The 12,232-nt window shown below is 43.6% G+C and overlaps 1 protein-coding gene across 1 annotated transcript in view; it reads left to right on the top strand.

The window, feature by feature from the left end:
- Positions 1–12,232, top strand: part of LOC144783948 (uncharacterized) — a 376,042-nt gene that overhangs the window by 342,998 nt on the left and 20,812 nt on the right. The window contains exon 49 of the mRNA XM_078662677.1: positions 1,019–1,113. Coding sequence (XP_078518803.1) covers positions 1,019–1,113 — 95 coding nt within the window. The remainder of the gene's footprint in view (positions 1–1,018; positions 1,114–12,232) is intronic.

The following is a 12,232-nucleotide window of genomic DNA, read 5'->3' as shown; positions in this document are numbered from 1 at the left end:
GTGGTCCCAGAGAAGTCTGAACAAAGGAGCTTCTGGAGCCCTGAAGATGTCACATATGCAAATTAGAGAGGCCTCGCACATTCCCTTTTGGCCCAGGGCCTCAAAAATCCCAGAACCGACTCGCATTCGAGGCCTTCAAAGCTATTAGAATTACTTGGGCGGCGGCAGAATTCATAAGCAACTGTTGCTGTGTTCATTTGTAAATTAGGCAAACAACGCCACCATGTGGCTGACTGTCATAAGTTACAGTGTTGACAATTAAGTGCTGGTGCCGAGCACCTAAAACGACCGGTTCAAATTAACCACTGGTTCGGACAATTTCTACTGGCATGACAAATCTGCTGAAAAGAAACTGCTATGGATTTCACTACAGTGATAATATTCGTGATAAATGTCACCTCTAACTGAGTCCATGTAATTCTTACCGGCTAGCTGATGCGATTTGAATTGCTGTATATACAATAAGTTAGAGAGTAAGAAATACACCAAAATTAGGGAATATTTAACTGAATGAGAGGAGTTAGGAGGAAAAGAGACCATGAAAAGTGTGAAGGGAGAAAGGGGACGAGAGAGAGGGTTGGTGGAAAGGCATCTACAATAACAGGTGGCTAGGCCCGATTGACAAAAGTAATCTGAGACAAAATCCTAACTTTACTACTCCTAAATGCCCTTTGTGAATACCGAAAGTCGTAAAGTTAGGATTTTGTTGCAGATTACTTTTGAGAATTGGGCCCCTAGTCACCTGTTATTGTAGATGCCTTTCCAACAAGCTGCTCTTTGTCTCTTTGTCTCAGATTACTTTTGTGAATTGGGTCCAAGATTCCGATAATTGGATCCAGGCAGTCAGTCTTATGCTGGTTTTATAGTAGGAATGCAAATTCATCCTGAATATCAATAATAGTGACATAAACTGATTTATAGTCAAACCGCTAGTATGTCAAGTCACACTTAATAGCCAGAAACAAGGAAATAATCGTAATTTAACACTAAAGTCTTTCTCACTCTTCCCCTCGTACAGGTGGAGCCCCGACTACAGATCTCATTGGATTTTCTAAGGGCTTGCCTGAGATGGAATTGTCTGTGTTTGCTAAACTCAATCCAGAGGCAGTGAAGGTAAGTTGAGATTGGCCACGGCGATTTATTATTCATTCTCACACATCTCCTGCAAGTCAAATGCAAAAGTGGACTCTCGACCATGGCTTGACATGTTCACAAATCGACGTCCAGGCTATCGACTTATCATTTGTAGTCTCCCTCTCTTTCTTTCAGCACTGCAACCATACCACCACGTCCATCTTCCGCTCCCCAATCTAATGTTCAGAAAATGCCTTCCACATAGTCATATTTCACCTCTCCAAATTAAAAAAAACTCAACAACATTGGCTTCTTCCTTGTCCTCCATAGGGCTCCACCTGGTCCTCGAAAACAGAAAAACAAACAGGAAGTCAAAATAACAGCTTCCTCATCATAGCGTTCCTCAGTGCTGGGGTCTTGGGCAGGACAAGCAGAACACCATATTTAGGGCCAGATGTAGGAAGCGTAATTCCGGTCGGTAACGGCCGAAATGACCGAATTTCGTCCGTTACCGACCGGATTTAGGCTCCTGAGATGTAGGTGCCCAAATTGCTAATTCGGTAATTTACCGATTCGGTATTTTAAGGAATCGGTAAATTACCGATTCCTTAAAATACCGAATCGGTAAATTTCCGAATTAGCAATGTAGGGAGCACTCAAATTAGTGTTTTCCCCTTTTTGGGATTCGTTATTTACCACCAACTACAAGTTGGTGGTAAGTAAAGAAAAAAAAAAAAAAGCAATTTTTTGCAAATTGCTTCAGTGCCATGTTGCAGACATACATGTCCTTAGGGCATGTATGTCTGTGACATGTGCACCCATACACAATTAAGGGCTGCAACAGGATGTCAAAGTAACACCCTACCACCCTTCAATGTTTCCCCCAATTACCAAATCGGTATTTACCGATTCGGTAACTGACATTCATTCCTATGGACCTCCAGGCCCATAGGAATGAATGGCAATTACCGAATTGGTAAATACCGATTTGGTAAGTTTTTTCTGTAAAATTACCTACATCCCATTTGCCTGTTCTTAAATACCGAATCGGTATGATTCGGTATTTAAGAATCGGTAATCTGGGATTACCTACATCTGGCCCTAAATGAGCTGTATCTTTTTTTGGGGGGGGGGGGGTTTGGTAGGTTGAACAGTGTCTGTGTGACAGACATGTTCTCAAAATGTAACAATTGGGAAAAATTAGAGCAGGTCTCGGAGTTAAAAAAAGGTACTAGGAAACCCTATTAAACTACCTCTTTTTTAAAACCCCAAAGCTAGGGAAAATGTATTCACTAAAAGACTAAGCACTAAAATACCAAATGAAAGCACTGCACTTTTAAGAATTGCAGAGCCAGAAAGCCTTCCCATCATGGAGTGTCTGTGAGGCAGTTCCCCTTTGGAAGGAGACACGAGAACATGTAAGTAATTGTAATATCCCTGCACACATACTTGATCCACAGCAAGCGAAAATTATGCCTATAAGAGGCAGCACCTTTGACAAAATATTTGTACTAAAGCACTGAAACCCTAATAAACTACCTCTTTTTAAAAAACCCAAAGCTAGGGAGAATGTATTCACCAAAAGAATGAGCACTAAAATACCAAATGAAAGCACTGCACTTTTAAAAATTGCAGTTCCTTTGTAAGGAGACACAAGAACATGTAATGTAACCCTTGTAGTTACACCAAGATCCTTTGTAAACGGGAAGGTGGGAGGGTAGTGCACAGATTCAGAGAGAATAACCAAGATGGAGAATTAGGATTACAGATAAGTATTTATTCCTTCTTTGTTGTGTGATTCTCTCTGATATTCAGAAACATATTTTCTAGAACCACAAACTAAAAGAGCCCTCACCTTGGAGTAGGGTTTGAAGGACAGTTGCACAGAGGCGAAAACCATTAAGGAGCACATAAACTGCACAAAGAGGTTTGACCAGCCATAGAGTCAGAGTCGAAACAGTAATGTTTGGCAAAGATGGGAACTGACCTTCATGTCATTCCATGTGAGAGCACTTGTTGATGCTTTCCCACATGTAGAATGATCCCTAGGCGTAGCTAATAGGGGCTTATTTGCCTTTTGATAACAAGAAATTATCCAAGAACTGCTCTATCTAGCTATGGTTTAGCTTAAAGGAAGACAAACCTGTGTGGCATGATCCATGGTTTATGAAGAATTGTTTAGAATGACACATAGATTTAGATTTCCCTAGGAATATTTCGGAGCTCTCTACATCCAATGTATGGAGCACCCTTTCTGCCCGAGTAGAATGGTCTGGAAATAACATGGGAAGAGAGATTGTACGATTAATATGACAATCAGAAATGACTTCAGGCAAAACGGAAGAGCGAGTCCTAAGGAAACTTGCTTTAGTGGATGTCTAGATATGGCTCTTTTGAACCATGTTGATGTTCAATCAACTTTCTGACTAAAGCTATGGCAACAAGGAAGGCAACTTTCCATGAAATATTTATGAGATCCTGTTGTGTGTATTGGTTCAAAAGGAGGGCCTATCAATTTGAAATCACAATATTGGGTTCCCAATGGTCCTTAACCCTTCTAGAAAATCCTATATCACCGGGATAGTGAAAAATAAAGACTGGGTAGAACTTTTGATATCAGCAGTGATTGCAGACAAATGTACCTTTATGGAAGAAAACTGAAGGCCAGATTTAGCCAAAGAAAGTAGATAAGGTAGCATCATGTATTCTTGGCAAGTTTTCTGGTCCTTTTGTTTCTGGAGAGACCAAATGAAGAAACTCTTCTACATGAAGGTATATGAGCTTCAGGTTGATGGTGTTTTTGCTTTTTACAAGACCTTCATACTGTCATCAGGAAGATTTTGGTGGCAGTTTTATAAGTACTCAGAAGCCAGGATGTCAAGTTAAGCAGTTGTTGGTGGAGGTGGTACCATTCTTGAAAGTCAGTTCAGTTTGTCTAGAAGCCTCCTGTGAGGTTAAAGTGATAGAAATAGCAGGTCTGAATAGCAACCCTGCCTAGGCCAGTATAGTGCTAGGAGTATTATTTTCATCTCGCACTGCATCATCTTGATGATGATTTTGGGAAGCAATGGCATCAATGGAAAAGGATAGACCAACAATTTTGACCAGTCTATTAGGAGGGCATTGCCACAGGACCTGGGCTCTGGACATTTTGTGTTTTATCTCGTACTTCTGCAGTGCATCGGTCATGGGGGATGTTTTTGAAGCACAAAGTTGTCTAATATCCACTTGAGTTGTTCCAGCAAATGTCTGCTGGCTCAAATATGTACTGCTGTCAAAAATATGCTACTCTGTAAGGCCCAGTCCAGACCTGTTGAGCTTCCCTAGAACCAACACTGGATTTGAACAAAGTGCAGTATGGTAGTGTTGTCCATTAGGATAGGCACGTTTTTGGTGATAAAGATAGAATAAACAACTTCAGAGCTAGATGAAAAGCTCTCATCTCCAGCATACTGATATGGTAGAGTTTCCTCACAGAACAACACTTACCATAAGTTGAAAGGTCTCTAATGTGAGCTCCCCAGCTCTGAAGAGATGAATCCACGACAATTGAGTTGGAGGTGTGAGGTTTCTGAAATGGACCTCCCTCCACCATATTTGGGAGAGGTGGAGAGCAAAGGACTCTTGTCTCTGGCGGAGTTGGGGATCCACGTCAGCTTGTAAGAGCTTTGGGCAACCCCATTGGCGTTAAAAGCATTTCTTGCCTCTGTCAAGGGGAAGGTGGTACCAGTGTTCATGGACAACATGACTGTCATGTGGTACTGCAACAAGCAGGGTGGTGTGGGGTCGTGTGCCCTTTGTCAAGAGGCTCTGTGCCTCTGGACATGGCTGTGCCTCTGGACATGGCTGAAACAGCAGGACAGGTTCCTGGTGGTTCAACACCTGGAAGGTTCTCTGACTTACACAGACAAAGAAAACCCGAGGTTGCGGGTTTAGGGACGTAGTCAAAGGAAGAGGCTCCCAATCAATATGATCAGGGATTGCCTTCAGGAAAGAAAAATGTCTTTCTTGAGTCCCCTCACTCACCAGGGTTTCCCCACGGTGACATGCTTCATCAATGGGGCCATCCCAGTTCTCTATGAACTGGGGCGTGCTACGACTTGCAAAAAATACGTAGGAGCACTTTAAGTGGAAGACTATGTGTAGTGCATAGTGTGGTGGAGTGGGTGAAAGTGATTTAAAAATACCTTGCTAGTGGGCTTAAATACTTTATCATTGCTCCTAGGTTGGTATATTTAAAAGGGGGTGTTACACGGAAAAACCTAGCTGTAATGAGTCCGAGTTCAGTGTAAGATCAACATGTTTCGAGCCTACCTCTAGCTCTTCATCAGGACCACACAGGGACCAGCCCTGTGTTTGCCACTCCTATTAAACCTAAATATGGAAATGAAATATTAAATCAAGACAACGCTTCAACTAATAAAAGCATGCGTGATTTATACATACGACCACTATGTCACGTAGTGTATTTTGTTTGAAGCAGAGTTACGCTTCATGGACTCGGGGGGGCGGTGTTTCCCTGTGAAATTATTTCTACATAAGGAAAGTCGCACCTGCCTCCCCGCCGGACAGCATCTTCAAACACAGGCAATCCCTGATCATATTGATTGGGAGCCTCTTCATTTGACTAGGTCTCTAAACCTGTGACCTTGGGTTTTCTTTGTCTGTGTAATTAAGGAGGGCGGACCTTGCCGAATACCCTCTACCTCCCTCCCCTTTTGTGTAAGGTTCTCTGAATGCCAGGGCGAACAAACTCAGCCATCGCTCCTTAGCAGATCACTGATGGCATCTCCAGCCGAAAGTGGCATAAGATCTCTTTCAACAATGGGGAGAGCCTTGGCTAGATCTGTTAGTCTCAGAAGAGAAGGCACAATGTCAGCAGTTATGTGCATTGGAGTTTCCAAGGCGGCTATCGCTTGGTCGTAAGTGGGGCTCAGGCCTCCTATACGCCTTTCCGCCCATACCACTTCTGCCCAGAGTCCTCAAGAAGATCAAGAACGACCAGGCCCAAGTCATTTTTGTGGCTCCAAACTGGGCACAGAGAGTCTGGTATCCTAAGCTTCTGCGAATTAGCATAAATCCTCCGATCAGGGTGCACCTTCAGGAGGTAATTCTGTTGCAGCAGTAGGAGAGGGTCCTCCACCCAAACCATAGCAGCTCCGGTCAGTCGACCCTCTTTATTCAAGTCCTCTTTTGTAAATATGTTCTTGAAAGGGCTTGTACATATATTTCCCCCTAAGCCCTTGATTATGCCTCAGTGGGATCTCAACCTAGTTCTCATGTACCTCATGTGCGCTCTTTTTGAGCCGCTACACAATTGTCCCCTCAGGTTGCTCACCATCAAAAAAGCATTCCTAGTGGCTATTTCATCTGCCTGGAGGGTGAGTGAGCTGCAGACTTTATCCTCCAAGCTTCCCTATCTCATGACATTCCCGGATAAGGTGGTGCTCGAAACCGAGCCTCTTTCCTTTCTAAGGTAGACACCTCATTCCATCTGGGTCAGTAAGTCACACTGCCCACCTTTTTTGCTTCACCACATCCTTTTAAGGAAGAGAAGCGTCACCATCGGCTGGATCCAAAAAGAGCATTGCCGTTTTACCTTGACCACAAAAAAAAGTTCTGGATGGATGACCAAACTCTTTGTAGGATATGTAGGAGAAAAAAGGGTCTGGCATTGCAGAAACAAATCAATTTATGCTGGGTTGTTATCTGTATCAAGATCTGCAACACCCTAGATAAGAAGCAGCTGCTGAGGGTTTATGGGCGTTAGCTCGTGGAGTGCTAGTCCTGAACATCTGCCAGACTGCAACATAGGTTTCACTGCACACACTTGCTAAACACTACTGCCTGGACAGTCAGGTCTGCAGGGACGGCTATTTCACCCGTTCCGTCCTGCAGGACTTTCTAGTCCAATAATCTGTCCGCAGCCCACTGCCAGGAAGTATGGCTTGGGTATCTACCAGGAAGTATGGCTTGGGAATCTATTTAAAGGTAAGGAATCTGCAGCTAGAAGTCTCTATCAGTGGAGTAGTGTGGCTCACTGGTTAGAGGCAGCAGGCCTGAGAGCAGAAGTCAGCCCGGGACCAGGGTTCAATTCCCGACGCGGCAGGGTCGTGGACCTTGGTCAGCGGACTTGATAATTCTCGCTTCGGTGCTTACTCTAATCAGGGGTTCCACTCGGCAACTCTGGGCATTAGCTTGCCTAATCTCCACAACGGCCCCACCAATTCCGGGGATGCCTGGCTCCACCTTGGGGACTCCCAGCAAGGGACCATCCCACAGGGAAAGCCAGGACGGGTTCCCCAGAGTTATACAGCGCCGGGACGCCCCGTTGCTGGGGCAGCTGTGCGCTTTACAAGTATACTACATTTACATTTACATTTACATTTACATTTACATTTACATTTACATAAACAAGTTACATACCTTTAGTAACACATTATCTGGTAGAGACAATATCTAGCTGCAGATTCCTTACAGACCCACCCTGCTCCCTTTAAAATGCCCTAGTATTGACACACACTAGACTAGATAGTTCACTACGTGGCTCTGTGCTTCTGGCATGGAAAAAGTGGAACGTAAATGACATCTGCACGCCTGGGTGGCGCCTAGATAGGTGACTGCAACGCAGGGGTACTGCTCACACAAAAGTTTCCGGATCCAGTCTGATGCCTGGAAAACTTCAGGGTAAGGAATCTGTAGCTAAATATTGTCTCTACCAAATAATGTGTTACTGAAGGCAAGTAGCTTGTTCTTCATGAGTCAATGTGTTCCGAGAAAAGGCACCTCCCAGCCAATTTAGTAAGGGCCCACTCAATAGTTGTGCTGTACATCTAGAAGTAGAAGTAAATAGTAATAGTAGTAGTACTGCTACTTATAGAGTTTTAGATCTACAGATTAAATGTAAGAGTTTCAGTGCAAATTTTTTAAAAGGGGTACAGCACTATAATGATGTCATTTGCCATGTAGGCTCGCAGCAAAATAGAGCATTACAGGGTAGTGGATCTCAGAAATATTCTAAGCCCCAAGGAGCAGCAACATCAATGAAGAAACAGGCAACATCACCAGTAGTGTCTTAGTCTTGGGGAAAGTCTTCTTGCTCACTTCCAAAATGTAGGGTTTTGGTACACTATTTTCAGTGCACACTTTTATTAAACGTCTTATTGCCTTAGCACCCAAGCGCTTTCCCACTACATGAATATTGAATCTGCCCACTCTAGGAAAACAGCTGGAAACTGAATGAATAGGTTACAGTCATCTAGCTGTAGGTCATTGAGAAAGATCCTGTTTTGTGACTAAGCTAGGAAGATTTTCATTGAGAACAGCAAGAACAAGATCAATAGAAATAAACAAACATGACTGCTTGACTGTGTGCTGCAGAAACAACAAGCAGTGAAACCTGCAGGGAACTCTGATATTGAAAACTACCAGTCCCATATTGAGGCCTGCTTTACATGAACTAAGAAAACACACTTCTATATGTCATAGTAAATTTGCTTGAGAAATAATAGCACTATATCAGTATGTACATATATATCCAAGAATTAAACCACATTCTGCACGTTGTTAATTATACATAAAGATATAAATGCACAAAAACTCTAACAGCACGTCAACGGTAATCATATTCAATGTTGTAAATGACACCTGTCCACATGGGTGCACATGTGTCACTAATGCTCTAGGACCCGAGGAATACCTTACCATTTCAAATTCGACGTAGATGGGTAAACGCAAGCACCAGTGCTTCATTTGTAAAAATATAAAAGTGCCTGGGCCCTCGACAGGAGACTACTGCTGCTTGGCCTACCCAGTGCCACTGTAAGAGCGGCCAATTACAGTAGAACATAACTACTAATCATCACACTCCTACAAGTGTGACAGTTCTGACTAATCCTGACCCCAAAAGCTATAAGACTGGCTTTGGTGGCATGGGTTACTCATTTGTGATGTTTGTTGAATTAATAAAGAACTGCTGTTGTGCTTATCTCTAAATTAGACAATGAGGGCTGGTGTTGACAATTAAGTACCAGTGTCGAGCACTGGAAAGCACTGCCTAAAATTAAGCAGTGCAGCCAACATGTTTTTGTGGCAGGGGTATTACAAGAAAAGCCAAGGAAATTTCTGAAGGCCTATGTGCCACTCGAACTAAACTCCAATGCTCGTCTGGGACCACACTGTTTTAGAGGGCTTCAATCCAGTCATGGAGACTGAAATGGATAAACAAGGAAATCGAACTTTGAGACTTCCAACACCCCCCCCCTCCACACACACACAAAGAAATCCTCTGAAAATAACTTGGCATTTTAATTTGGGCTCTTGCATATCTGGCTACCTAATTAATATGCCTAATTAATATGCATCAGGCAGGTTGCAAGTTATGACCTACTGTGATCGGGGTGGCGGCCTTAGGCATGTGCAAGCTGTGCACCTGCACAGGGCCGCCAAACCCCAGGGACCGCCACGCCAATACTATAGTCTTGTGCTGACTCTGCCTAAGTGTGAGAAATTATGACGTCGCACGTTCATACGTCCTCGCGCGCACACCAATTATATTTTGGCTCCTCAACCGGCACCGGTGTTTTCTAAATCCTGAGCTACGGCCGGCATTGTAAGGTAAGCGAGCTTGCTGCTCGATACCCCTCTTCTTCATTTGTCCTACGCTGCGCCAGACAAGGCACACACCCATAGCTGAACCGGCTTTTTACCAATTCTTTTTGCTGCACGATACCCTGCGTGTCCCGTCTGAGGATTAGACGATGGCCTACCGCCCCCCACCTCTCTCATTTATCAGGAGGCGTTCGCCCCCCCACCTTTAAATAATACCGCAATAGCATGTGCCCATTTTTGTAAACCTTTGCCGGGCGGGGAACTTTCTCTAACTCAGGAGGCCCCTTCCCCGCTTACAATGACCATGTTTGACTGTGTAACCATTGCCAGCATTTATGAAACGCGAGCACGCCCCACGTTTGGTTTAAATCATGTCGCCCCTACCTAGCCATTTTAACCTTTGCCAGTACCAATAATAATTGTGAGTAGGCGCACATATTTTAGGCCACACTCAGCCTTTCACGTTGAGCCCAGCGTTAAATTTTGGCAAAAGTTAAACGCTTGTGTCATGAGCACGAGGCGGCTATGCAATGTCCGCAACGGACGTGGCCATCCGCCATGCGTAAAACACCATATTCGATATAATTGTTCCTGGGCAAAGAGGTCACCGATTCTTTCTCTGTGGGGGGGCTGTGGGTCCGGAGCCCCTATCATGGCCCTGGCACTGCAGCCGTCTGTGCCAGTCCCTCATGTTGTGTGTCACAATACCCTCCTCCTCCTAAATGTTATCGTTCTGAGACGAATTCGGAAGGGTAGGAGCAGCCGCAGGTACTGGTCATCTAACCCCTTTTCTGGATGTTTTATTAAAACACCTTCCTGTGCTCCGGGGGGCTCCACCCCGCCCGGACCCCCCTTACCTACGCTCCCTGCCCAGGGCCGCCATGAGCCTAGAGCCGCCCCTGCTGTGATTGGCTATGTTAACTTGGATGAAGGTAACTTGCAAGGGACAGCAGCAGCACACCATCCCTGTGGCTGATTTCCAAAACAGAAAACCTTTTTTTAAACAGCCCGAATTTGTTAAAGGAACTGAGGCTGCAGGGAGTCATTCTCGGGTCCAATACCTGTTCTCCCTGACGCTGCCACCACAATTCCCAAAGGGGAAGGTGTCTAAACAGGACGCCTTCCCCACTGCAAATCAGATACCACCCCAACATGGGAGTTGGTAACTGATCAATGGATTGCAACCAGAATTACGGTTGCAACCATTGACAGATAGGTCACTGAATCACAGCTAGAAAAGGACTCTGCTAACGTCCCTACTAAATTGCAATTTTATAGTGAATCTTAAACTAGATTTGTGATTTAGAAAACATTTCTGAGTCACAAAATGGAGTTAGAACACATGTGAAAGGGTTTTTGCAGTTGCAAACCCTGTAGTTTACTGAATCGAGTCCGCGCGATCTGCAATCACCCTGTGTATGTTTGGGTCTAAGGACTTTAATCACAAACTGTGAGGGAATAGTCCAGTTAAGTCGAAATGTGAAAGCTCCATACAACATTGCAGACTCAAAATTGCAGACTCAAATTTGGCCTTTAGTACTCTAAGTATTTAAATAACAATTGCAATGAACTTCTTGTGTAATATTTTAGTACATAAAATATGGAAGTGACATCGATTTTCAGAGAGTTACTTTGACCCTTAATCCCTGCCCTTGTTTCCACACATACTCCCAGGTGTTGATAGCTGTCTACTTTAGTTAGTGGCTCTCCGTTCATTGTCCAAAGAGCTCTGCAGTTCCATCTGTCAAACACTAATATTTTAGCTTACTTTGATTTACAGACGCGTTGTTCAGCTCTTCTGAGCTATTAAGGCCTGCTGCAGACCTACTGGATTCTGCACCAATAAGACAGTATTGTGCGCATATACAAGTACAGTCCTTGCTGGGCCCACAGTATTGATGGAAAAGTGTTGTTAGTCGACAGCTGGCTTAAGTTCTACCTGAGTACAAGTTGAAAAGTAGGGGGGTTAAAACACAATCCTATTTCAAGCCATGAGTAGTATACATTTTGTCTTTCAACATCTGTCTTTTACACTACATGAATAAGGATGCAGTTATCGATATATAGAATTTGAAATGTCATAACCAGTCACTTGGAATTACCCAAGGTGTATGTTTCCTGAAAAGGAAATTTCTGTTGACTCTGTCATATGCTTCTGAGCAGTCAAAGAAGCAATGAAAGAGTTCTGATCATGGAGTACGCAGGTTTGTTGACTTAACATGTTTAGAGCATGTATAATATCTATTATTTCATTCCCCTCCTGGATCTCGTTTGGTAGAATAGTAATAACTTATACTTTGACAACCAATCTTCAACATATGTCAATTTTAATTTAGAAAACATTTCAGAATTGCTGCTTATGAAGGCAGTGACTATGAGCCATATGTATGAAGGTAGCAATTAGCGATTCTGTAATAGCGATTTTTAAGAAATCGCTATTTCAGAATCGCTATTTCAGAATCGCTAATTGCTATGTATCAAGCAATTTTTTTAGCGAATTCTTGATATTCCTTAATTGCGAATTCGCATTTTGCGAATTCGCATTTAA

This window comes from Lissotriton helveticus, chromosome 10, assembly GCF_964261635.1.
Source record: "Lissotriton helveticus chromosome 10, aLisHel1.1, whole genome shotgun sequence".
Lineage (NCBI taxonomy): Eukaryota > Metazoa > Chordata > Amphibia > Caudata > Salamandridae > Lissotriton > Lissotriton helveticus.
The sequence above is the reverse complement of the archived record's forward strand: the minus strand, read 5'-3'. Positions and strand labels throughout refer to the sequence as shown.